Source organism: Piliocolobus tephrosceles, chromosome 1 (assembly GCF_002776525.5).
Source record: "Piliocolobus tephrosceles isolate RC106 chromosome 1, ASM277652v3, whole genome shotgun sequence".
NCBI classification, from domain to species: Eukaryota; Metazoa; Chordata; class Mammalia; order Primates; family Cercopithecidae; genus Piliocolobus; species Piliocolobus tephrosceles.
Window position 1 is genome coordinate 99,266,069 of NC_045434.1, and position 25,016 is coordinate 99,291,084.

Sequence of the window (25,016 nt, forward strand, 5' to 3'; positions counted from 1 at the left end):
CTCAGAAAAAAAAAAAAAAAAGAATAGTAATTTTAAAAAATATATTATGATCAGCCCTGTCCTGGGTTACAGAAAATAAATAAAATAAAAATAACTTAAAAATGTTCTTATTTAGGAAAAGAAAAACTTGTTTGGTAAAATTACAAAGATAAGAAATACTGAATATTGATGACAAGAGGGAACAGAAGCCCTATGAATTGCCGGTGGGTGTATAAGTTTCTGCAGCCACTTTTGAGAGTAATCTCACAGTATTCAATCTCTTCCTTTGTTTAGGTCACAAATACTCACACAGCACGTGCTATGTGCTGTCACTGTTGTAGGTGATACGTCAGTGAATGAGAAAAAATTTCTGCCTCAGTGGAGCTTACATTCCAATGGGGGGAAACCTACCACAAACAAATAAATACAATTCCGGGTAGTGACAAGTACAACGATGAGAAATAAAGCAAAATATGGAGCCAGCAAATGACAGTGAGGAGATTTTTAGACAGCGTGGTTAGCAACCATCTCTCTGAGAAGGTAATATTTGAGTGAAGTGAGGAAGTGAAACTTATAAAGATCTGGGAGAACAAGGATCTTTCAGGCAGAAAGAACAGCAAGTGAGGCCCTGGAGCAACACTAAGCACAGAATGTTCAGCAACTGTTGTAAACACAATGTGGCTAGATCAGAGTGAGTGAAGGGGACAGTTGTAGGAAATGAGGCCAACAGAGAAAGGCCCGATTTCTAGGGCCCTATAGACCATCGGAAGGTGTTTGGAACTTATTCTGAGGGTATCTTTGTGGAATTTTGAGGGAAAGTAACACAATATGGTTAACATTTTAAAAGTATCTCTCTAGTGACTCAGTGAATAAATTACTGTATGAAAAGATCAATGTAGCAGGTAGAGTCATCAGGACTTGCTGATGAATTAGATTTGGGTTTTAGAATGAGTGTGCATGTAACTCATGAGCATAATCTGCAGTCTCGCTTTCAGGTGTGTATCCCATAGAGGCACTTCAGGGCTCTGTAGGGAAGCATCATGTCCTTACCAGCACTAACTTACATGAAACCTCCTATGTGCCAAGCCCTGTCCTAAGCCCTTTACATATGTTAATTCATCCAGCCCTCACAATATGTACCAAGAAGTCCACTGTGGAATTGTCTGTGGTAGCTGAGAGTGGGCAGCAATTAGGATGTTAGGGGAATGGACAAGTGCAGTGTAGCAGAAGCAAAGAATATTAGGGCTATCATGGCTGGGTGTGGTGGCTCATGCCTATAATCCCAGCACTTTGGAAGGCCAAGGTGGGTGGGTCATCTGAGGTCAGGAGTCGGAGACCAGCCTGGCCAACACAGTGAAACCCCATCTCTACTAAACACAAAATTAGCCGGCATAGTGATGCACGCCTGTAATCCCAGCTACTCAGGAGGCTGAGGCAGGAGAATCGCTTGAACCCAGGAGGCGGAGGTTGCAGTCAGCTGATATCATGCCATTGCATGCCAGACTGCGTGATAAGAGCAAAACTCTGTCTCAAAAAAAAAAAAAAAAAAAGAATATTAGGGCAGTCAAAAGCAATAAACATGATGCATGTAGAGCAATCTGAACAAATTTGAAACATCTAGGATTAATTTTTAAAAGTAAAAGTGAATATAATATCTAGAACACAATGCCACTTATGTAAATTAACAACACTAAATATTTCTCAAAGATAAAAATTGCATGTATATGGGAACATACGGTAAACATTGTACCGTGGGTGCTTATGTGGAGGGGATAAGAACAGTAATGTAGATGAAAGTCAAGAAGGTGAGACAATAAGAGGGGGAAATTGCAAAGACCAATAATGGCAGCCTGCCATGAGCAGCATCTTGAATCCCTGACAATCAGAGAGACAAGAGAACAGATTTTGGAGACAGACTTCTACTCAAACCCCAGTTTCATCATCTCAGTAGGAAACTGAGGTGATGAGGACATATGCAAAATGGGGATATTAATAATTCTTCCTCAAAGGGCCTTACAAGAATTAAGTGAAGTAGTATCTATGAAGCACTTAGCATAGTGCCTGCCACATGCTGAGACACTAAAGTGAGCTGTCATCAGCAACAACAGCATTAGTTCGTTACCATAATTATCACTGAGAACATTTCATCACCAGAATGCTTATCAAATGGTAACATATATTGTCCAGATGTTGTGTTGTGATAGGCCTCAAAGAATTGCTCAAGTTACAAATGATAATTTCTAAATGTGTCTGCATTGTGAAGGAGTGAAGAATTAGAAATTCTGGGGAAAAGTCCTAGATGGAGTAAGAAGACTCACTTTGGGAAAAACTTAGAGGAGAGCCTAGAATAAAGAAATGTCTGGAGCCGGGCGCGGTGGCTCAAGCCTGTAATCCTAGCACTTTGGGAGGCCGAGACGGGCGGATCACGAGGTCAGGAGATGTAGACCATCCCGGCTAACACAGTGAAACCCCGTCTCTACTAAAAAGTACAAAAAAACGAGCCGGGCGAGGTGGCGGGCGCCTGCAGTCCCAGCTGCTCGGGAAGCTGAGGCAGGAGAATGGCGTAAACCCGGGAGGCGGAGCTTGTAGTGAGCTGAGATCCGGCCACGGCACTCTAGCCTGGGCGACAGAGCGAGACTCCGTCTCAAAAAAAAAAAAAAAAAGAAATGTTTGGTGGGAAATTTTTCAAGTCAAATTCTGAGTACTGTATAATATGAACACTATGGATGGTTCCAGAGATTTCTAGGGAAGACTGTACAGTTCACAAAGTTTTAGTGTACTCAGGTTTCTTCTGAATCCAGTAAAGGGGCTGACATCTGTGCTCTGGGGGATGAGAAGCCAAAATAGAGCCAGCTTCTGTTGCCTAAGAGGACAGCCGACAACTGCATTGCATTCTTACCATACAGGTGGTGGCGTGGTGCAGAAGTCAGACCTCTGTGGCAGGCTGTGGATCCTGTGGAAAGCCACACACTGGCCCTGAGATGAAGAATTAGCAGGTTGGAAGGGAAGCACAGGAGTGCTGGCCAGCCCAGGCACTCCTAAAGCAGGCAGGTGATCATCCCTGTTCCCAGTAATTAGTTCTTCTCTGCCTCCCCAACTCTTGGGCACATTATCAAATGTGTCCCTACTTTGTTTGAGATCTACATGACTCTATCTCTTTTATCAAAACCTGCACTCAAAACATGATCTGAAGTGACCAGCATAATTTAAATGACCAGTCACATTTTCCTAAGAGGCATTTGCATTTTTAAAAGGGGCTCCATTAAGCAAAATATGAGGGGATTCTCAGAGTGGAACTTCAGGCATCCACAAGAGGGGAAGATACTATCTCACTGGGAGTTGACAGTATCTGATAATTGATCTCCTTCCCATCTGATTTCCAAGGGATCAAGGTGTCCTGGTTCTAAACAACCACAAGTAAGGACAGGATAGAGTCCAAGGAGACATACTATCAGGTTGGAAAATTCATTAAGTATTTACATGAAAATTCAGGTTCCTCATTGCTCAGGTATGGTCACATGGCTCAGAAAGCACAAGAAGTAGAGCCCTGAGGTCAGACCTGAGAGGCTTCTGAGGGGCTGATGCAGTGACTTCTCTGCTGCAGGTCAGGATTCCTGGAACTGGGGCATGGTTGGGGAGGGGTTGCAGGGAAGGGTGGGAGGAAGGAAGAAAGGAATAAGTGAGTGGAAGTGCTTCAGGATGAGCTCATTGGGGGTGGGTAGGAAAGAAGTTTTCTAACTTCTTAAGAATTTAAGAATTTATGAGAACTCAAGATTTCAGGAAGGGAGGAAGAAGAAACACATTGCATTTCTATCCTTGACTGGGGAACTAGATGATAGGGATGGGAAGGGTGGTTGGTGAGTCATGCCTTTTTGTCTACTCATTGTGGGAGGATGTGAGCTCTGGGGGCAGGCAACCCAACATTGACCTCTCTAGGTCTCACGCCAATGTCTGTTATCAGGAGTGAGCAGGAAAAAGGACCTTAAGGACATGAGGCTGTGTCTTCCTCAGCTGAGCCTTGCAGGGCTGGCTGGAAGGTGGAGAAGGGATGGGATGGGAGTGGGATGTCAATGGGAGCTTGAAGATGGAAGGGTCATCTGCTGGAGCCTGGGATTCTATGGGGCTCTCTTGTGCTGTGGAGGACACAAGTTCTGCCGGCCTTCCTTACAGTAGTCACGGCTGGCCTGAGCTGTGAGGTGGCTATAGAGGCGGTAGATGAGACAGTGCCTGGCACTTGAGATACCTGATGTTCAGCCTGCCTTCTACTCGTTCCAGTCTGCCATCTTCAGGAACCAGCAGTGGGTGGGAGAAGCAGCAATATCTCCTAGTACTCAGTGGCATCCACTGGCCACTTTCTTTCTCTCTGTTCCCCATCCCATGCCAGCACATCTCCATCCTTCTGCAGCTGCTGCAGACAGATCCATCATGTGGGCACTGACAGCCCTTCTGCTCCTGGGTGAGTCCGCAGTGAGGCAGCAGATGAGCTTTGGGTGGTGGACAATAGGGTGAAGCAAGGTATGGGGAGCGGAGGGTAGGTATCCAATCCTCGGTTTCCAGGTGGTTCACTATTTCTGGAGGGTAAAGAAGAAGGGGCTTTCTCAGAGCTTGGGAAACCTCGGGCAAAAGAAGAAAAACAGGTTTTGGGATCATTCAGCCTTCCTTGTCATCAAGAGTCTCTTTCCTCTCATCACCAACATTCTCCTTCTCCTTCCTCTTCCTTCTTTTTTGTTTTGCAGTTCCAAGCAGTGGGCAAGCTGGTGAGTCTTATACATTTCTCATCCCAATTTTCTACAACTTCCACTCCAACTCCCTAAGTTACCTGCTCAGGTAGACTCCTCACTTCTTGGCTGCTCTGGGATAGTGTCTTTTCCTACTCTCCTCAACCACTGGGACTAAATTTGCTTGAAGGCATTTAGAAATGGGTGCTGGCTGATGGACTGATAGTCTGTAACCCAATGAATGTGATCTCCTGTCCTGCAGGGATGGGTTAGTACATGGGCTGGGGCCTGGGAGCTGGGGTTTCCTAAGATTTCCCAAACTCAGGTCATTTCTTTGGGCACCTTACCTTGATTCTCTTTGCATGCTGCCCCCTCTTACCCCACATCTCACCCCAGCTACTCTGGAGAAGCCCATATTGTCTCTACACCCACCTTGGACCACGATCTTCAAGGGGGAGCGGGTAACTTTGAAGTGTGATGGATACCACCCACTGCTCCTGGAGCTCCGGCCCATCAGCACTCTCTGGTATTTGGGCCACCTACTTCTGCCCTCTCACAAGAAGAGCATTGAGGTGCAGACACCAGGGGTGTATCGATGCCAGACACGGGGAGCACCCGTCAGTGACCCCATTCACCTCTCTGTATCCAATGGTGAGTAGTCTGAGCATGAGGGGATGGGGAGCACTTGTCTCCTCTGGCAATACGAGCCCTCTGGTGGGAGGGGACACTAGGTCAGTCCCAAGGTGCAGGAAACAAGGGCCACACTGGGGCCTATCTTAAGTCTCTGGAGCAGGTAGGGACCTGCATGGCACTTTGCGAGAGATGCAGTAAGGCATGCCTAGCCCCAAAGGTCCCCTTTCCCCCCTGCCACAGTGTGAGGCACAGTGTGAACATTTCTGTTTGTTTCTGAGACCAGCTCAGAAGAGCAAAAGGCTCCGAGGACCTGGAGTGCTGGACAGAGAACTTTAGGGGGTAGGGGAGCTCTGAGTAGTAAAAGAAACTCACCAAACAGGAAAGGTGAGTTTCCCTGGCAGGCCTAGCACAGATGGAGGATCTACTCTCAGTTGAACAGTGTGATGCTTCTCTGTGCCTCAGTGTCTACATCTGTAAAGAAGGGACAATAATAGTATGTATCTCTTTGACTGCTCTGAGGATTAAAAGTGAATTATGATTTGCTAAAGAAAAAAAGCAGCAATTGAACTGAGCACTTACTCAAAGTTTTATTGCATACATATATATGCGTACACAGGAGTCAGCTGAGAAACTGATTCTTGAGATGCTTGAAGAGTTTTAAAACAGGATAAGAAAAATAATAATTTGTTCATTAAGGTACAGGATTGCTGGGCATGGTGGTTCAATCCTGTAATCCCAGCACTTTGGGAGGCCAAGGCAGGCAGATCACCTGAGGTCAGGAATTCAAGACCAGCCTGGCCAACATGGTGAAGCTGTATCTCTACTAAAAATACAAAAATATATATATATACATATTAGCTGGGCATGATAGTGGGTGCCTGCCTATAGTCCCAGCTACTCGGGAGGCTGAGGCATGAGAATTGTTTGAACCCGGGAGGCGGAGGTTGCAGTGAGCCGAGATCATGCCATTGCACTCCTAGCCACAATTTGTATTCAGAATTTAAAGTACATCACTCAGTGTTCAGATTAGCACTTACACACACTTCATATTCATACTCTGTGGCCTCTTGTTTGGAAATTGTTGGTGACAGCAATAATTATACTGAGTTCTGTAGGAGTAATTACTGTTTACAGACAGTGCATGTGGATTATGCTTATTACTTGCAGGATTCTTTCTCAATGTACAACACCTAAAATGGCATCTGCTCTGTGCTAGGGCTATGTAACTGTGCTACAATGATCACAGGGTAATTATGGGGTGCTGTAGGAGATACCTAAGTCCTGGGGTGTCAAGGATGTTTTCTGGAGGAGATAAGTTCTAAGCCTAGACTTGCAGGAGAAGCAGGCCTCAACTTAAACCGGTGAAAAGAGTCTTCTTGGCTGAGGAAATAGCAGGTACAAAGGCCTTCGGCTCAATTCTCTCAACAGGGCCAATTGTCTCAACAGTTCAGTATGGCTGGAACTTAGCCTGTTAGGAGTGGAAGGTGAAGAAAGTAGAGAGGAAATGGGGCAGGAGTGAATACTGCCATGGTGAGGGAGAGGTAAGCAGGATCCAGTCAGGAAGACCCTGACACCATCCTAAAGGGGTTATAATTGATTCTTATGGTCAAAACTCTTTGAGGCTGGAGCCAAGTCTCTGGCATCTTTGCCTCGCTGGCTAAGAGAAAGACCAGCCCTCCCCCTTCCTTCCCAGTCACCTACAAATATATCTTGCACTATGAGGCTACTGGGTGCCAACCACCAGGGAAGGCCTGTCTGCTCAGGAAAGCAGTGGGAGGCCAGGTGCGGTGGCTCACGCCCATAATCCCAGCACTTTGGGAGGCCAAGGTGGGCGGAGCACCTGAGTTCAGAGCTCCAGACCAGCCTGGCCAACATGGTGAAAACCTGTCTCTACTAAAAAATGCAAAAATTAGCTGGGCATGGTGGCGCGCACCTGTAATTCCTAGTTACTCAGGAGGCTGAGGCAGGAGAATCGCTTGAACCCGAGAGGTGGAGGTTGCAGTGAGCTGAGTTTGTGCCACTGCACTCCAATCTGGGCGACAGAGCAAGACCATGTCTCAAAAAAGAAAAGAAAAGAAAGCAGTGGGAGATGGTGGGGAAGGGAGGGAGAGGAGTTATGCGCAGAAAGCAGGGAGGCTGTGAGAGTGGGAGATCTCCAGGGCTGGACTTTCTGTGGAGTCAAGCGTGTCTGTGGTGTCTGTCGCAGACTGGCTGATTCTGCAAGTGCCCTATACTCCAGTGTTCGAGGGCGAGCCGCTGGTCCTGCGCTGCCGCGGCTGGTACGACAAGGTGATCTACAAGCTTCACTACTACCATGACGGCCAGGCCGTGCGCTACTTCCACTCCAGCGCCAACTACACTGTGTTGCAGGCGCGCGCCAGCGACAGCGGGCGCTACCAGTGCTCGGGCACCATGCGCATCCCGGTGGAGAGCGCGCCCATGTTCTCCGCTAAGGTGGCTGTGACAGTGCAAGGTGGGAGAGACCAGGGGCCCCGGGAGGGAGGCAAATGAGCACTGAGAAATTCTGGGACAGGAGCTCGGCGGGAAAAGACGGGGCGGAAGTTCAAATAGCTGCCACTTGGCGGGTTTCTCTTAGATTACGGACGCTGTCTCCTCTCCTTCGCCGCGAAGGAGCGCTTGATCTGCAGCCTGCTTGGAGGCTGGTCCCTTTCCCCGACGCACACCCTGGCTTCTCACTCTGGCTGGGGACTCCCATATAAAGGGCAGCTCTGGCAGGGGCAGGGGGCACCGTAGGCCTGGGACGAAGGAGCGACTCCCTAGCGTCCTGCAAGGCAGGCGCAGCGTCTCCTCTCCTAGGCTGCAGAACCCTAGCTGAGTGTCAGTCGGGATGTGACATGAAGCGTGGGGCCCGGTCCCTCCTCCTTTCAAACTTTCCCCGTTCCTCGTGGACTCAGTCCCCCTGCCCCACGTTTCAGAAGGCTCCCCTTCCCCCTCCACGTGGACACTCGGCCTCCTCCCCTGCCCCCCTTGGTCTGTGGGTCTGCAAGGAGCCCTCACGGGAAGCAGGAAGGAGCTGGGTCGTGGAGCGGTGGACGAACCGGCGTCGTTGCTCCCCGCCTTCTCCGCAGAGCTGTTCAGGGCGCCGGTGCTGAGGGTGATGGGTCCGCGGGAGGCCCGCGGCGCGACGCTGGGCGGGGTGGTGCTGCGCTGCGACACGCGCCTGCACCCGCAGAAGCGCGACACCCCACTGCAGTTCGCGTTTTACAAGTACAGCCGCGCGGTGCGCCGCTTCGACTGGGGCGCCGAGTACACAGTCCCGGAGCCCGAGGTCGAGGAGCTGGAATCGTACTGGTGCGAGGCGGCCACCGCCACCCGCAGTGTCCGGAAACGCAGTCCGTGGCTGCAGCTCCCGGGACCGGGTGAGTGCCTGCACACCCTCCCGGACGCCCACCCTGGCGAGCAGCCCTGCTTCCGCCTCTCGGCACCCACGAATCTCCCCCGCCTCTCCGTCCTCGTCTGGGCCCCCCCTCCATGCCTCCCGGTCCCCGTCCCGGCCCCCCTCCCCCCCTCCCCGTCCCGGTCCCGCCCCCAGCTCCCCCAGTCTTTCCCATCTCACACTCGCCACCCTCCTCCTCACCCTTCTTCCAGCCTTCCCCATCCCCGCCCACTGCCCCACGCCTCTCCCCCAGCCCCGCGCCGAGAAGAGCCATGAAAGCCGCGCGTGACTGGGCGTGATACATTCACAGGTTCTCCCCTGGACCCGGCCTCCACCACCGCCCCACGAGCCGCAGCCTTGGCTCCTGGAAACAAGCCGCTTTTCTTCAGAAAGCCCCCGGTGTCCAGATCGGTCCCATCGGTCACCTCCGTCCCGAGCACCACTTCCACCCGTCTGCAGTTCCCGGCGAGCGGCGCCCCGACTGCTGGGCCACCTGCCTGCGCTCCGCCGACGCCCTTGGAACAATCGGCTGGAGCCCTGAAACCCGACGTGGACCTTCTGCTCCGAGAAATGCAGCTGCTCAAAGGCATTCTGAGCCGGGTGGTCCTGGAATTAAAGGAGCCACAGGCCCTCCCGGAGCTCAGGGGTACGCCCGAGATCCCCACCTCTCACTTTGCTGTGAGCCTGGGAACCCCAGAGACCACTCCTGTGGAGAGCTGAGGTGGGGGGCTACCGTCCCCTCTGCAGGCTCATTCCTCCCTGGTCGCCTGCTTCCCCTCACGCGAAGTTCTTTCAAAGCCATCTGTTTGCATCCTTGTGTTTTGCTGCGGTTTTTAAAGGAGCGCCCACGAAGTGTAGTGGCCGACGGTTTCAACCTCACACAGCAGTTTGTAACCACAAGCATTCTCTTTGAATTCTCACAGAATTCAGCAAGAATTAGAAACCTGCTATTTACTACATTGTGGTTTAACTTTGGAAGTGAATTTAATCACCCATAGCCCTTCAGATAAACCTAGCCAGTACATATTTCAGCACAGTTTTTTTGGTATTTAAGTACATTGAGGTAACTGAGGACTTGATAATATTTTAGAATCGAGGTGTAATTATTCATAATGAATTTACTCTGTTGATATTAAAAAGACGTTCAGTCCTATTACTGATGAGTTTACATCTTCAAATAAATCCTGGGTTCTATTTAGTTTTGGACAGGGAAAGTTGTTTGTGTGGACCTCCCATTGGCTGGTTAAAAGGATCAGAGTCTTTGGGAAGCTGAGGCGGGCGGATCACCTGAAGTCAGGAGTTCGAGACCAGCCTGGCCAACATGGCGAAACCCTGTCTCTACTGAAAACATAAAAATTAGTCAGGCATGGTGGCAGGCACCTGTAATCCCAGCTGCTCGGGAGGCTGAGGCAGGAGAATTGCTTGAACCCGGGAGGCGGAGGTTGCAGTGAGCCGAGATCATGCCATTGCACTCCAGCCTGGGTAACAAGAGCAAAACTCTGTCTCAAAAAAACAAAAACAAAAAACAGGCAGAATTCTCTTAGAATCACCCGGGTGCACCCCCTGCCCCAATGCAGTTAGACAGACTGATGGGCTGTGGTAGCAGCAGGCAGACTCTGCTAACTTTAGCCATATATTAAATAAGTGTACCATTTGCATTGAGAAATCTTTTTGAAGAAACTTTAAGACAAATCCTCAAAATCGAGTTCTCATTCTTAGCAACTTTTTTCGTAATAGCCTTTCCAACATGAATACACCAAGATATGCACATGCACAGATCAGTATGCCATCCTGCATGATGACTTTACTGTCACTTAGTTAAAAGAAGAAAGGTGAGAAGCCATTTCAATTGCAATTTCATGGTTATGTTCCTGGAAAGTCCCATTTTGATGGGCTTTCCCATCTGCCTACTGGAGCCATCAATCCTCTGCAGGGCTAGTGTGACTTGTCCTCAGGAGACCTCGTTCTCATCAGGTCCATACCATTCTTAAGTTTCACTATTAAGGCTTAGAGCTGTAACAACTGTACTCTCTCATCCTTTACTTCTGCTTGATAGATGTTCAGTCACAATCCCATTTTCCATTTCTTTCTGAGTGATTAACCAGAATAATATCAACAGCTTTCATCCTATTCTTCTAAATATTGTTCTTCACCATATTATTATTACAAAGCCACTAAAATTATACAGAGAGGCAGGCAGGCAGGCAGGTGCACACATAAATTACGATGCAATGTGATAAGTGCTCTATGAAACATGATAGGAATTCAGAGAAGAAAGTTGAATTTTTAAGGAAGAGCAAGAATTACCACATGGAGATGTGAGAAAGATTGAGGGTATGGCAAGTAGGCTGAGGATGCATATACACAGAGAAATGAAAGAATGTAGCATGTTTATGGAGCTGCAAATAATTGGGAGTGGTTGGAGAATTATGTATGTTTATGTGTATGCGTGTAGGTGTATTTTAGGGAGGGGGTGGCAGAGATGAATATGGGGAAGTAGGAAGCATTCAGAACATGAAAGTCTTGTTAAGAAGTGCTTTAGCCTGTTGGATACGTGGGATGGCTATCTGAAAGCATTCCTGACATGAAGGCAGCAGTATGCCTAATTGGAGGAAATGCTAACTTAAAATTAGACAAGAAGAATCAAACTTATCCCAGTGGATCTTTCTTAACTCGGAGGAGGTATGGGGTCCCGGTCTACAAGGGCCTTTGTGGCTCTGATTTCCAGCTTTCTGATATAGGCTCATCTCACTTTCAGAACTGTCTTCCAAGGCAACTTTTCCTAGTTAACTGCATTCTATTTCAGTGACCAGGCTCTTTTCCCCTTCTGATTTTGTTTCCCTGAGATTTCTGCCTTTTTTATTTTTTTGAGACGGAGTCTCCTGTCTCGCTGTGTTGCTCAGGCTGGAGCTGTCTCTGCTCACTGCAACCTCTGCCTCCCAGGTTCAAGCGATTCTTCCGCCTCAGCCTTCCTAGTAGCTGGGATTATAGGCACCCGCCATTATGCCCGGCTAGTTGTTTTATTTTTGTAGAGAGGGGGTGTTGCGGGAAGGCAGGGACCCCGAACGGGAGGGACTGGCTGAAGCTGCGGCAGAAGAACATAAATTGTGAAGATTTCATGGACACATCACTTCCCCAATAAATATCCTTGTGATTTCCTATGCCTGTCTTTACTTTAATCTCTTAATCCCGTCATCTTCCTTGTAAACTGAGGAGGATGAATGTCGCCTCAGGACCCTGTGATTGTGTCAACTGCACAAATTGTTTGTAGAGCATGTGTGTTTGAATATGAAATCTGGGCATCTTTAAAAAAGAACAGGATAACAGCGATGTTCAGGGAACAAGAGAGGTAACTTTGAACTGACCGCGGGTGAGCCAGACAGAAACAGAGCTATATTCCTTCTCTTTCATAAGCAAATAGGAGAAATATCGCTGAATTCTTTTTCTCAGCAAGGAACATCCCTGAGAAAGAGAATGCGCCCTGAAAGTAGGCCTATAGACGGCCCCTTTTAAGGCGTCCCATCTTTTATAGTTGAAGCTGAAGGGATGAAATAAGCCCTGGTCTCCTGTAGTGCTCCCAGGCTTACTAGGATGGGAAAATTCCCACCTAATAAATTGTGGTCAGACAGGTTACCTACTGTCAAACCCTGTTTCCTGATAAGGTGTTATCAATGACAATGTGTGCCTGAAACTTCGTTAGCAATTTTAATTTCTCCTCCTCCGGTGGTCCTGTGATCTGGCCCTGCCTCCCTTTGCTTTGTGATATTTTATTACCTTGTGAAGCATGTGATCTCTGTGACCCACACCCTATTCGAGCACTCCCTCCCTTTTTAAAAATCGCTAATAAAAACTTACTGATTTTATGGCTTGGGGAACATCAGGGATCCTGCCGACATGTGATGTCTCCCCGGGACACCCAGCTTTAAATTTCTCTCTCTTGTGCTCTTTCCCTTTATTTCTCAACCCAGCTGAGACACTTAGGAAATAGAAAAGGACCCATCTTAAACATCGGGAGCGGGTTCTCCGGATAAGGGGTTTCACCGTGTTGGCCTGGCTGGTCTTGAACTCCTGACCTCAGGTGATCCACCCACCTCAGCCTTCTAAAGTGCTGGGATTAGGGACTTGAGCCACTGCGCCCGGCCGGTTTCTGCCATCTTGATCTAGACAGGAAGTGACTAACATTAGTCGCAAGAGGCTTAGTAATCAAAGAATCTCAGGTCATTTAAAAAATCAGTTGATCATTTTTGAAGAGTACAAAAAAGAGAAATAGTTACTCAAAGGGGACCTAGGGTGGCAGTAAGTCTTTCATTCATACGTTTTTGGCAACATCAACATCCTTGTTCTTGTTTTGCCATCTACTTCCATTTAGAACTAGGATGTGGGGGGATAGGGAAGAACAAGAACTTTTTGGTGAGAATGAAAATCATTCATGACTCAACTTTCCTGTGTGGGGGAGAGGAATTGACTTCTACGACCTGTAGACTCCACTGTCTTCTTCGTGCACCCCAGCTTTTAAAGAGGAGGGCAGGATCAAGATGATCTTCTAAGATATCTGTTATTGATCTCCCAGGAAGACCTGCATTAAGGAAATACAGCTTCATCTTCATCCCTTCTGTTTGAGGTTCCAGCAAGCATTTAGGGAAAACAGAAGGCTAGCTAGCTCAGGTTGTCCAAGGGGACTCTCAGAGCTCATTCCCAAACAGCAGGGATGGCAGGAAAATGCTGGAGAAACCTAGGGAGGAATCTGCTTCTCTCTGAGCCTCTCATCAGTTCTGTGTCTCAGACTGAGGCTGCAAATCCTAATCCTGCTGCTGTCCATACCAGATGCCAGACAAGGAACCCAAATGTCCTCTATCAGAGAGCAGAAAAAATCCTGTCACGTTCCCTTTGGATTTCAGCCTTACTCTTTCATTCTCTCCTCCCTGAGTCCCAGTTTTTACTTGACCTTACACTATGGCAGGGGGATCTCTTTGGGTTTGTAAACCAAAATTAAAATTCTAAGCCCCCCCATAGACCAAATGGACACCCCTCACAGCCAAGAAGATTTCAAAGAAACCTGAAAAACTAGTTTAGGCCATGAAGGGAAGTGGGTATTGGACATGCCTTATTATTCCCTTTCGCTTTTGGAGTTTAGCAAAACTGACCAGCATAACATTAAAATAGAGATCCTAAGACTGACAGAACTGACTCTGTAGCAATAAAAGACCAACTCCAACCTGACTCTGAAAATCAAAGTATTTTACCCCAAACTATATTTATTTGACATATTTTGAAATGGCCCTACAATGTTGTCTCTTGTGAGGGAAATTTACGTTCTGTAGAGAATCCTCCTCCCTCGCCAGGTCTTTTCCCGATCCAGAAGAGATGTAACTAAGAGTCTGACATCTTTTAAGGTCAGATAAGAGACATTCACCATCTATTCTCTCTGAAGCCTGGAGGTTTCATCTACATGAGAATAACCTTGGCTTCCGTTACAACCACTCCCTTCCCTTAACTCAAGCTGACTTCAATTCTTCAGGCATAGCTTAACCCTTTCAACCAATTGCCAGTCAGGAAATCTTTTAATCCACCAATTACCTAGAAGTCACCCCCTCAACCTGACTTTGAGATACCTTGCCTTTCCAGGCCAAGCCAATGTATACCTTACATGTATTGACTTATGTCTTTGTTTGTAACTTCTGTCTCCCTAAAATGTATAACATCAAGCTGTAGCCCAAACACATTAGGCACATGTTCTGAGGAACCCCTGAGGCTGTATCATGGGCTATGGTATTTAACCTTGGCAAAACAAACCTATGAATTGATTGAGACCTGTCTCAGATGCTTTTTGGTTTATAGGTTTCACACTCATGGCTTTTTTCCTAAGAGATTGAATTAAATCCTCCACGTTAAAGTCCAAACTTCCTATCACAGCATATTGAGCCCATGCATCATATATTGTGGCCACACTAACCACCTGCTCTTTCCCCAACACACCACCACCATTCATGACTTTATTTTTGTATATATTTTTGCTTCGACCTTTATAGGAGGGCTGCACAGGCCTTCTGAGCCGAAGATTCCTCATTTGCAAAGTGAGGGAAATAATAGTAACCTCACAGGGAGAGACAGACAAACAGATCCTTTCATCATTAAAGGTTTTAAAATAGTTGGTAATAGGAAGCACGGAGGAGAGATACTAAGCCCAATTTGGGGGTCCAGGAATCAACTTCCTGCCAGTCCCCACTGATAGGCTATTTGTTTTGAAACTTGTGCTGTTTTAAATTATGTTGCAATGAATATCTTTACATCTGTATCTTTATGCACATATCTGAATATGTCCGTAAGATAAATTCCTGGAAGTAGAATTGCTGCATCGAAGGATATGGGTCCTTTTAGAATTTTAATAGATAGTTGCAAATTATTTCTCAAAAAGAATGTACCAATTTGTACTTCTACTAATTATGAAGGTGAAAGCTTGTTTCTCTTACCTTGGTCAAGAGAGCACATCATTGTACTTTTACTTTTAATTAAACCCACGAAAACCTTTTGACTCTTTATCCAGTGTTGAGTGTCCCTAGTCAGATCCTGATAGATTTACTACCCTGTGCCATACAGCAGTCCAGTGGTACAGTCCCCCAAGGGTCAGTGCACTTATTTGTAATACTAATCCATCCAACTCCTGAATTCCTGGCTAGCTGTTCTGTAGTTAGCTCAAAGAACTGCACTTCTGACTATACTTCCTTATTAAATACCCATTTTCTGTCCATTAGAGCCCTTATTCCAAGCTAGATCATTCCAGTCCTTGGTGAGATTTTCAGCATGTACTATAGTTAGCCCATATTGGTTTAGTTTGTTCCCCAGTCACTCTACCTGTAAAGATAATTGGTTTCAATGTTTGACATTCTACTTATAGTAAGAATCCTCATATAAATGTACATGCTTGATAGAGTTGAGACTAAATAATTGGTACAACACACTACTGTCTTTTTCAGTTCAAAGGCATCAGTCTCATTGCAGTGTAGGAGATGACCGTTCTCTCCTCTCTTAACAGTAAATATACCCTAGTGTATCATGTTAAGTTGTAATAGCCAAGCTAATTAGCTTTGGGCCTACAGATGGCAGAGTTGTACAAAGTTAAGAGTCTTGACTCAGAAGTCAATAGACTTGGGTTCGAATGTTGCTTTTACTACTTAACAGCTGTGTAGCTTTGGGCAAGATACATTGTCTCTGAAATTCTGTCTCCTCTTTCGTAAAACAGAATGATAATAGTATACGCCTATAGAATTCCTAGAAGGATTAAATGAGATTTGTAAGTAGTATAACTAATACATAAGAAGCAGTAAATTGTTATTATGACTGTAATTCATTGAATCTAAAATGATATTAATTATAGGATGCACCATTAAAGAAAACACTAAGAAAAGGGAAAGCATGGCCAAATAACTACACGATGTCTTTTTGACTTAATAAAAGTAGAAAGCATAAATAATGAATAAACAGGGAAACATATGTGAAATAAATTGGGTAAGATACCTCTCAAATGTTTTTACATTCAGAATCTGACTTTTCTGAATCACTTTCCAACTCAGATTTATCAGTGCTCATGTTTCCTCACTCCTGTGATGTCTTCTTTTCTATGAAAAGCACAGGAAGTGCAGCATTTCTTAGAAGAAGTCATAAAAAAGTAACAGTCATTGTTGCCAGACTTTTAAGCTGGTTTTATAATTATCTGGAGCTAACTTGCTTTTGACTTCTGCTTCAGGAATGTTGCTACACAAGTCTTATTCACCACCGGCCCCATTTTCCCCACAACTAACAGTTGCTTCACTATTGTCTCTAGAAATTTTCTCCAAGCTGCTTACACCATTTTGTAAATTTTGATGCTGGCACTTTAATGTTCATATTTATATAAGCAATGAAAACCATAACAAGACAACAATTATTGGATACATCATGATTTCAGAGATGTTAAAATATAGAATATAAAAAAATATATAAAATTATTATAAAATCTTAGAATAAAAAAAAAAAAAAAACTTGAGCTCTAGGCAAACAAACTTCAAAATGTCTAGAAAAAAAAGTTACATATAGTCCTACATGTGACCAGAGACTAAAGGTGGACATATTTCAGGATGAATTGGAGGTCCTCAAAAATCTGAAGGGGAAAGTAAAAACTGTTTAGTTCAACCAAAAAGCCATTTATTGAGATGCTTCAGGGTGGGCATGGTGGCTCATGCCTGTAATCCCAGCACTTTGGGAGGCCGAGGCGGGCAGATCCCCTGAAGTCAGAAGTTTGAGACCAGCCTGACCAACATGGTGAAACTCACTCTCAACCAAAAATGTAAAATTAGCGGGGCATGGTGGCATGTGCCTGTAATCCCAGCTATTTGGGAGGCTGAGGCAGGAGAATTCCTTGAACCTGGGAGGCGGAGGTTGCAATGTACCGAGATCTCCCCATTGCATTCCAGCCTGGGCAACAAGAATGAAACTCCGTCTCAAAAAAAAAAAAAAAAAAAGCTTCTAAACTTTTCCTGCCATGTGGCCACACAGCTGTACTCAAGTTTTTGTGAGAATGTGGCCTTCATTACTTCCCAAGGACAGCCCACTCTATCTTTGGACAGCTCTAGAAATTAGAAAGTTCTTCCTTACTATAATGAGCAAAATGATTTTGTTGTAACTTCTACTCACACTGTACTCCCTTACGTTACACAGAACAAATCTAATTTCTGGTCCTCTTGACCGACCTTCAGATAACTAAAGACACTGCTTAGCTCATGCCTGTGTTTTCTTCAAGGTATATTCTTTCATTCAAAAAAATTTTTTTTTCCTCAGAGTTTTTAACTTTTTCAAATTTGGAATTCCTTCTCCATCCTGCCCTTTAAATTTCTTTCTTCTTCTTCTTTTTTTTTTTTTTTTTTTTTGCTGTTAACTTATTTTTATTTTATTTTTATTATACTTTAAGTTCTGGGATACATGTGCAGAACGTGCAGGTTTGTTACATAGGTATACAAGCGCCATGGTGGTTTGCCGCACCCATCAACCTGTCATCTACATTAGGTATTTCTCCTAACGCTCTCCCTCACCTTGTCCCCCACCCCCTGACAGGCCCCGATGTATGATGCTCCCCTCCCTGTGTCCATGTGTTCTCATTGTTCAACTCTCACTTATAAGTGAGAACATGTGGTGTTTGGTTTTCTGTTCTTGTGTTAGTTTGCTGAGAATGATGGCTTCTAGTTTCATCCATGTCCCCCCCTCCTGCTTTTTTTTTTTTTTAATCCCATGTCTCCAGTTTTAAAATTTGGGACCCATGACTGACTTACCATGTTCCTCAGATGGATGTGTCCAGCGAGAATAAGGCAGGAAGGCAGGGTTTTATTTTTATTTTGTACAATTAAACAATTATACTTGTGACAGGATGTCAAAAACGATATTTCAAGATACAGTGGACATGAAATTCTGAAGCTGGATCATCATATGCAGAGTTTACAAAGGAAATGGTTGAGGATCTGTTCCTTGACTTTTGGACTCTGAAATCATGTCAAGGGATAAAAAGGGGCCAGGATATGGAGAGGAGAGGATCTGTGAAACAATTTATTTGCCATATTTCCCCTTCAAGCCTAATGAGAGAAATACCCATGGAATCACCCAGGTAGGTCTGAAATGTGTTCTCTGCAGTAGGGAGATACAGGGAACTGGGACTGACTTAGGCTTGAGAAAGCTAAAGTGAGCTATGGTGGTAGGATAGAAGAGCCTGTTTGAGGATTAGCCAGCCCTACAAAAGATCCAGAAGCCACACCTATATGTATTTCTGTGGCCTATTAAAAACATGGTGCTTGCTGGGCACAGTGGTGCATGCCTGTAGTCCCATCTTCTCAGGGAGCTGCAGCAGGAGGATCGCTTGAGCCCAGGAGTTCTGGGCTCTAGTACACTATGCCCATTGGGTATTCATACTAAGTTCGGGATCAGTGTGGTGATCTCCTGCGAGCAGTGGACCACCAGATTGCCTAAGGAGAGGTAAATGGCCCAGGTGAGAAACGGAGCAGGTCAAAACTCTGTGCTAAAACGAGATAACACCTGAGAATACTCACTGCATTCCAACCTGGGCAACACAGAAAGACACTGTGTCTTTATAAAAAGAAAGAAACAATAACAATAAAATTAAGAAGAAAGAGACCTGGTATGGGTTTGCCTTGGTTCCTGTACTATAAGATTACCAGGAGGGGTAGACAAAGGCACCAAAAAGCTGGAGTTGCACCTATATTCCTAGGGGCAGAGGAAAGAGTGCAACAGAACACCTGGAGGAGACATGCATCTGCCTTGAGCACAATACCATAAGGAAACAAATCCCAGAAATAAACATCCAAAAAAGTCTACAGAAATGCTCGTGGGAGAACAAGTTAGCTTTAGCCACCTGCCAAATTCAGAGAGCAGGAGGCAGCTCAGCCAAATAACTTTCTGTTCCCTTACCTATCCTCCCTTTCTTCCCTCTGCTCTCCTACTTTGGCCTAGGTGAGAAACAAAGGAAACAGATGCTACTGAGAGGAGGAGGGGATGTGGACAGAGAGAGGCGGGGAGAGAAAGAGAGAGAGAGAGAGAAACACCAATCAAGTCCCTTCCCCAAGTCAATACCTTAACTGGATAAGTAAGAAGACAGACTTACCTTTGGATAAAGACTGGAGGTCTGATTAACACCTAGAACACCAGGGCTCTGGGTGATTCATGTGTACGTTAAAGTTTGCAAATATCCACGGCAAATACAGATTGTGGTTCAGTGGTCTGGGGTGGGGCCTGAGAGTCTGCATTTCTGAGAAGCTTCTAATTGATGCCAATGTTGAAATTTCTTAGGCCACACTTTGAGTAGCAGAGTGCTGTGAGCCGGGGAAGATTACCCACACTGAATAAATTTTAAATTGATTTTGAAAGATAAAAGAGCTACATTTTGATCAGGTAATGAATTGTGCTTTCAACATACAAGTTACCCACTTTATTTAATTTTTCAAACATTATTATGAATATAGTCTATTTGAAAACTGCATACTGTATTAAGAAAAAATGTTAAGCCCATTTTTCTTGCCATCCTCCCACCCACTCCCTCAGTGGGTTATAGATGTAATCACTATTTAACAATTTGATGTGCACTCTTCCAGGCCTTTTATTTCAAAAAAGACTTTTTTTTTTTTTGAGACGGAGTCTCGCTCTGTCGCTCAGTCTGGAGCGCAGTGGCCGGATCTCAGCTTACTGCAAGCTCTGCCTCCCGGGTTTACGCCATTCTTCTGCCTCAGCCTCCCGAGTAGCTGGGACTACAGGTGCCCGCCACCACGCCTGGCTAGGTTTTTGTATGTTTTTGTAGAGACAGGGTTTCACCGGGTTAGCCAGGATGGTCTCGATCTCCTGACCTTGTGATCCACCCGTCTCGGCCTCCAAAAGTGCTGCAAAAAAGAGCTTTTTAAGCATATTGTTGTATTGATCAGGATTCAATTTCAGAGAACAGAATTAACTATAGCTGGATTAAGTATGAAGGAATTTATTACACAGTACTCAATAGCTTACGAAATGGTTGGGAGAGATGAAGAAACGGACTGTAGTTTGTGTTTTCAGCAAATTTTCCCAGTATCAGTTCAACAAGAGAGTTGCTGCCTCTTCCAAGATCAGAAATTTGCCAGCCTCGGGTCACACAACCATTGCCATGATTGAGAAACAGCCATGATAGAAAAGATGCTGCTAATGCTAGGGTACCAAGACCATACCCGTCTTCTATGGTCCAAGGAATGGATGCTCAGGGCTCTGCCCCTAGCAGCACAAAGCTAGATCCTGGACACTGGGTTAGTACTATTGCTGGTAAAGAAAAACCAAAATCTTCCTCAACCAGGTTTCCAGAAGCAACACCAGCTGCAGCAGTACAGCCTCTGCTTCACTTTTACCTTCCATGTGTTGTACGAGGGCTTCTGAGTGGCCAGACTTAAATTACACTCAGCACCTCACTGCAGGAGAGTCACAGTCCCTTTTACCTTTCCAGGCTCTGCAGTTCAGAAAGACACTTGAGATGGTAATGAGTGGATGTTGACACTACCTTTACAGACAATAAAGGGGTTAGTCCTAAAATTTTATTGCTGGGAAAGACTTAGGGATTTAGTCTAACTTGTTAATTTTAGAGAAAGGAAATTGAGACCCAGAGAGCTGAAATGACTTGGTAGTGATGGAATAGAAATAGAACTCCAGTCATTTACATGGAGTTGAGTGTAGCCTAACAAGAGAGCTTCCTCTCCAGGAGTCAGGTGATAATTCTCCAGCCTCATTGGGCTTATTGCCTATAAATTCACCAGAGAGATTGTTTTCATCTAAAGCATATCTCCTTGTGCCCCAACTTGTGTTTATGCAGTTCATTTTGGAGACCAAACCACAGAACCTTATATTTATCTCTTTTAAATTATGTCTTTGTTAATGTAATAAGACAATTTTTGATCCCAGTACAGTCCCTCCCAGTTTGTAACACATGCATATTAGGTAAGCATATCTTTGTGTCTAATCAAAATTACTTTTTTAAAAAGTTGAATAAAGCAGATAAAAGAAATTTGGGTGGAGCTCTATCTCACTAGAAATCTATTTCTTGATTGCTACCTATCTGTGTCCTACTCTTTTGGTATAATTTAGCCAATTACCAGCCTAGTTGACTGTTTTTTCTCTCTCTCTCTTTCTCTATTTGTTTTCTAATTTCCTTTTTTTGAGACGAAGTCTTAATCTGTCACTCAGGCTGGAGTGCAGTGGCACAATCTTGGCTCACTGCAACCTCTGCCTCCCGGGTTCAAGCGATCTTCTTGCCTCAGCCTCCCGAGTAGCTGGGATTACATGTACTCACCACCGTGCCAGACTAATTTTTGTATTTTCAGTAGAGATAGGGTTTCACCATGTTGGCCAGGCTGGGTAGTTGACTGTTCTCATATCGAGCTCATAATTATCTCCCTTGTCCACAAGGAGGTCTGTCCAGAAGCCTAGGGAAGTACCCAGTGTTTGGACGAACGAGGCAAGATGGCGCAGTTCCGGCTTCTTCACCGTCAGCTTTCCCGTGCCGGGGAAAAGACACAGGTCTACTGCGCAGGCGCAACCCGACCTCCGAGGGAGAAAAACCGGAATCCGCCTAGCCACGCCTACCTCCCCACCCCCAACCCGCCTATGTCCCGCCCACTGCCCGCCCACTTCCGGGCCCAGGACATAAAAGACGCTCCCGGTGGGCGCGCAGGGTGCACTTCCTCAGCCCTCACTCTTGTTGGGAGTGTAGGTACTCCCCCAAGAGCTCCACCGGGTGACTCCCCTGGCCTCCCGTGCCTGAGACCGATGGACTTCACCCCTCCCCCACACCTTCTTTCCTGAAGCTGGGGGACCAAAAATAAATGTGCAGTTTTGCTCCTAGCCTTGCCTACTTGCTGGTCATTTAATACTTGCCCTGGTTTCCTAGAAAGCAAATCGGTTTCCTGGAAAGCAAATCAGTTTCCCGGAAAGCAAATCACCCAGTATATGAACATTTCCCTAACCTGTCTGTCTATTCACCCTGTCAGAAAAAAGAAAAAGGAAAGACAAACAAACAAACAAAAAAACAGACTATCAGGGCAAGACCATTCTTGGTAAGCTCATGCTAGCACCTAGTGGACGCTGCTTCTTTTTAGGAGCATTTACAAGCCCTTCCTGCAGTCATTTGCTCTGAGAATATCATTTTTGATTAGAAGCAGCCTTAAGATTTGATAGCCTGAAGGTATAGAAGCAGGTGGGACTTGCCCATGGAGTACCCCTGTATCCCCAGTAAGGGGATTTGAGATCCTCTGTGGGAGGGTTGTGAACATGAAGCCTGTGAGAGACAACGACACAAGACTGCAGGAGCCCCTGCCCATGACAGCACCGCAACTCTGTGGCCACCATAAGGGCAGTTGTGGATGACTGGAAAATGTTCCAGGACAGCTTGCAAAGTCTCAAAACTGATTCTCCTTTTTGCCTAGACATGCCAGGCACGTTGAATAAAACAACCTGAAGTGTCTTAGTCTTCATGTCTCTGCCACCTTTGCCTCATTGCTCTTTCTACCACCCTTTCCAGGCCCTTACCCCTCATTTCTTTCACCCGTGGGAAAGACCGAGCTTACAGTCACCTATTCTAAGAATTTTTCCCAGCTTCCTCCAGGTAAAACGAATTATTTCTTTGTCCCAGCCTCCAAAGTATTTTGTTTGTGCTGTCAATTGAACGTATGGTTTGAGACATCTGAGAGAAAGAAGGGGATATATTTGGTGGTAAGGAGACATGTTTGTTGGCATGACATTTTAAAGGATTTGGAAATAATCTGTGGACTAACCTAAAGTTTATAGGACTTCTGATTTTTCTCATGCAAAAATCCTTTAGGGAATATTAGAGAAGGCATTATTGGCCTTAACTTTTTTGGATAGGGGCACAGAAGTTCAGAGAGCTTAACTGGCTGGGCCAAAGTTATTCAACTACTACGTAACAGAACCAAAATTTAAATCTAGGGTTTGTGCATGCAAGTCCAAAGCTCTTTCCACTATAACACACTGGCCTAACTGCAGGTAGCAAAAGCTCTCCAAGGTTGTGACACTGGGTGAGGGTACCCATGGCCATTCTCTGCATTTTGTCTGTCTGGGGAAGAATGGAGGGAAAGGGTTTGTGCAAAATGTCACTCAGCAAACCCTGATGTGGAATGGGGAACATCTGTGGTCTCCCTTGCCCCACACATCTGACTCTCTGTTTACCAATTTCTCCTTGAGTCAAAAAAGGAACTGAGAGCATGACCCAAATATCACGAACTGGTTCCTGCCCCAGCATTTCTCAGAAGGACAGACAAAAAATGTGAGGGATGTGCTAATGTTGGGTTGGGTGGGGAGGGTCAGAAGTTGGGCAGGAAGAGTTATTTGCTCAGTTGACCAAGTTACTCCTACGCAGTGAGAGGGCTTCAACTACCAATCCATTATCGCTGATCCTAGGGTTCTGTAGAGCTGAAGTTATTGCCTCAGAATCTTGATAATAGTAGATACAGAAGGAAGACACATCTTTACAAAGACAGACCTCTAAATTAATATGCAGACTTAGTGATGTGGTTGTGGCAGGGTAGATGGTTAAGATCTGCTTTTCTCTAAGTTCTCATGGCCACTGAATTTCTGGACTGGTTGCGCAGTGATTTATCTCTGCCCAACAGCTTTTCTTACCAGTCACCCACAGCCATTTCTCCAGGCCACTTCTTCACCATAGCTCCAGCCTCTCCTGTTTTGCATTCCCTCTGAACTGCCTCTAGTGCAGTGGTTTAACTTAGAATTTCTTTATCTCACTAATGAGATATGTTAAGTCCATTCTTATTACGGCTCTGCAATGTGGCTATACTTACTCCTATTTTACATATTAAGGAGTTGAGACTTAGGGAAATCAAATAACTTTTTAAGAGTACATGATTACCTGTTAGTAAGTAGCAGGCCCAGATGCAGCTTGGGATTCACTTCTAGGTTTTCTCTGGCCTCAGACTATGTCCCTCAAAGAGTGCTAACTTTGAACTCCTCATGTCCTAGGTACCTACCTTCTATAGAATCATGTTATTATTCTTCCATTTATATTTTTGTTCAATATTGTTATTTGGGAGCCTCAAAGTGTATTTTCACATCTGTCCTAGATCTTAAGTCGCATTAAGAACATAATCGTAAAAATTAACAAACATTTACTGATAACTGACGGGATGCAAGAGGGCACTGGTGGCAATGCTGGAAATATTAATAGAGAGACGAACTTGTCTTTGGACCATGACGAGGAGGTGATGAGACAAAAGAGGAGAAATTTCTCTGTGACTGCTCAGCAGAGATCTGCACTTATAGTAAATATTCTAAAGATGATAATTATAAATCATACCTGTGACTATGCTCTAGAAGCCCACGAGTTTTGAGAAACAACTAGAGTAAGAAGACTGGGTCATGTGTATCTGCATGCATCAGCCTTGTTACATAAAATGGGTGCCTTCTCGGCCGGGCGCGGTGGCTCAAGCCTGTAATCCTAGCACTTTGGGAGGCCGAGACGGGTGGATCACGAGGTCAGGAGATCGAGACCATCCTGGCTAACACGGTGAAACCCCGTCTCTACTAAAAATACAAAAAACTAGCCGGGCGAGGTGGCAGGCGCCTGTAGTCTCAGCTACTCGGGAGGCTGAGGCAGGAGAATGGCGTAAACCCGGGAGGCGGAGCTTGCAGTGAGCTGAGATCTGGCCACTGCACTCCAGCCTGGGTGACAGAGCAAGACTCCGTCTCAAAAAAAAAAAAAAAAAAAAAAAAAA

The 25,016-nt window shown here is 45.5% G+C and overlaps 1 protein-coding gene across 3 annotated transcripts; it reads left to right on the plus strand.

Moving 5' to 3' along the window:
* The first annotated feature begins 3,573 nt into the window (after positions 1-3,573).
* FCRLB (Fc receptor like B) lies at positions 3,574-9,925 on the plus strand. Of its 3 annotated transcripts, XM_023190365.1 has the most exons (7): positions 3,574-3,583; positions 4,364-4,435; positions 4,716-4,736; positions 5,094-5,348; positions 7,537-7,803; positions 8,420-8,710; positions 9,038-9,925. In XM_023190365.1, exons 2-7 carry the CDS (start codon positions 4,405-4,407, stop codon positions 9,445-9,447), a joined length of 1,275 nt encoding a protein of 424 aa, XP_023046133.1. In that variant the 5' UTR covers positions 3,574-3,583; positions 4,364-4,404; the 3' UTR covers positions 9,448-9,925. The 3 variants fall into 3 exon arrangements, with proteins under 3 accessions (XP_023046133.1, XP_023046131.1, XP_023046134.1); XM_023190363.1 differs by lacking the exon at positions 3,574-3,583 and having other exon boundaries at positions 3,903-4,435; XM_023190366.1 differs by lacking the exon at positions 3,574-3,583 and having other exon boundaries at positions 3,903-4,435; positions 8,565-8,710.
* Positions 9,926-25,016: the final 15,091 nt, after the last annotated feature.

What these genes read in the sequence shown, in the direction of transcription:
- FCRLB (XM_023190363.1), top strand. Translation starts at nt 4,195, where the DNA reads ATGAGACAGTGCCTGGCACTTGAGATACCTGATGTTCAGCCTGCCTTC. An exon ending in TCACCTCTCTGTATCCAATG is followed by an intron (nt 5,349 to 7,536) that starts GTGAGTAGTCTG and finishes TGTCTGTCGCAG; the next exon opens with ACTGGCTGATTCTGCAAGTG. An exon ending in GGTGGCTGTGACAGTGCAAG is followed by an intron (nt 7,804 to 8,419) that starts GTGGGAGAGACC and finishes CCTTCTCCGCAG; the next exon opens with AGCTGTTCAGGGCGCCGGTG.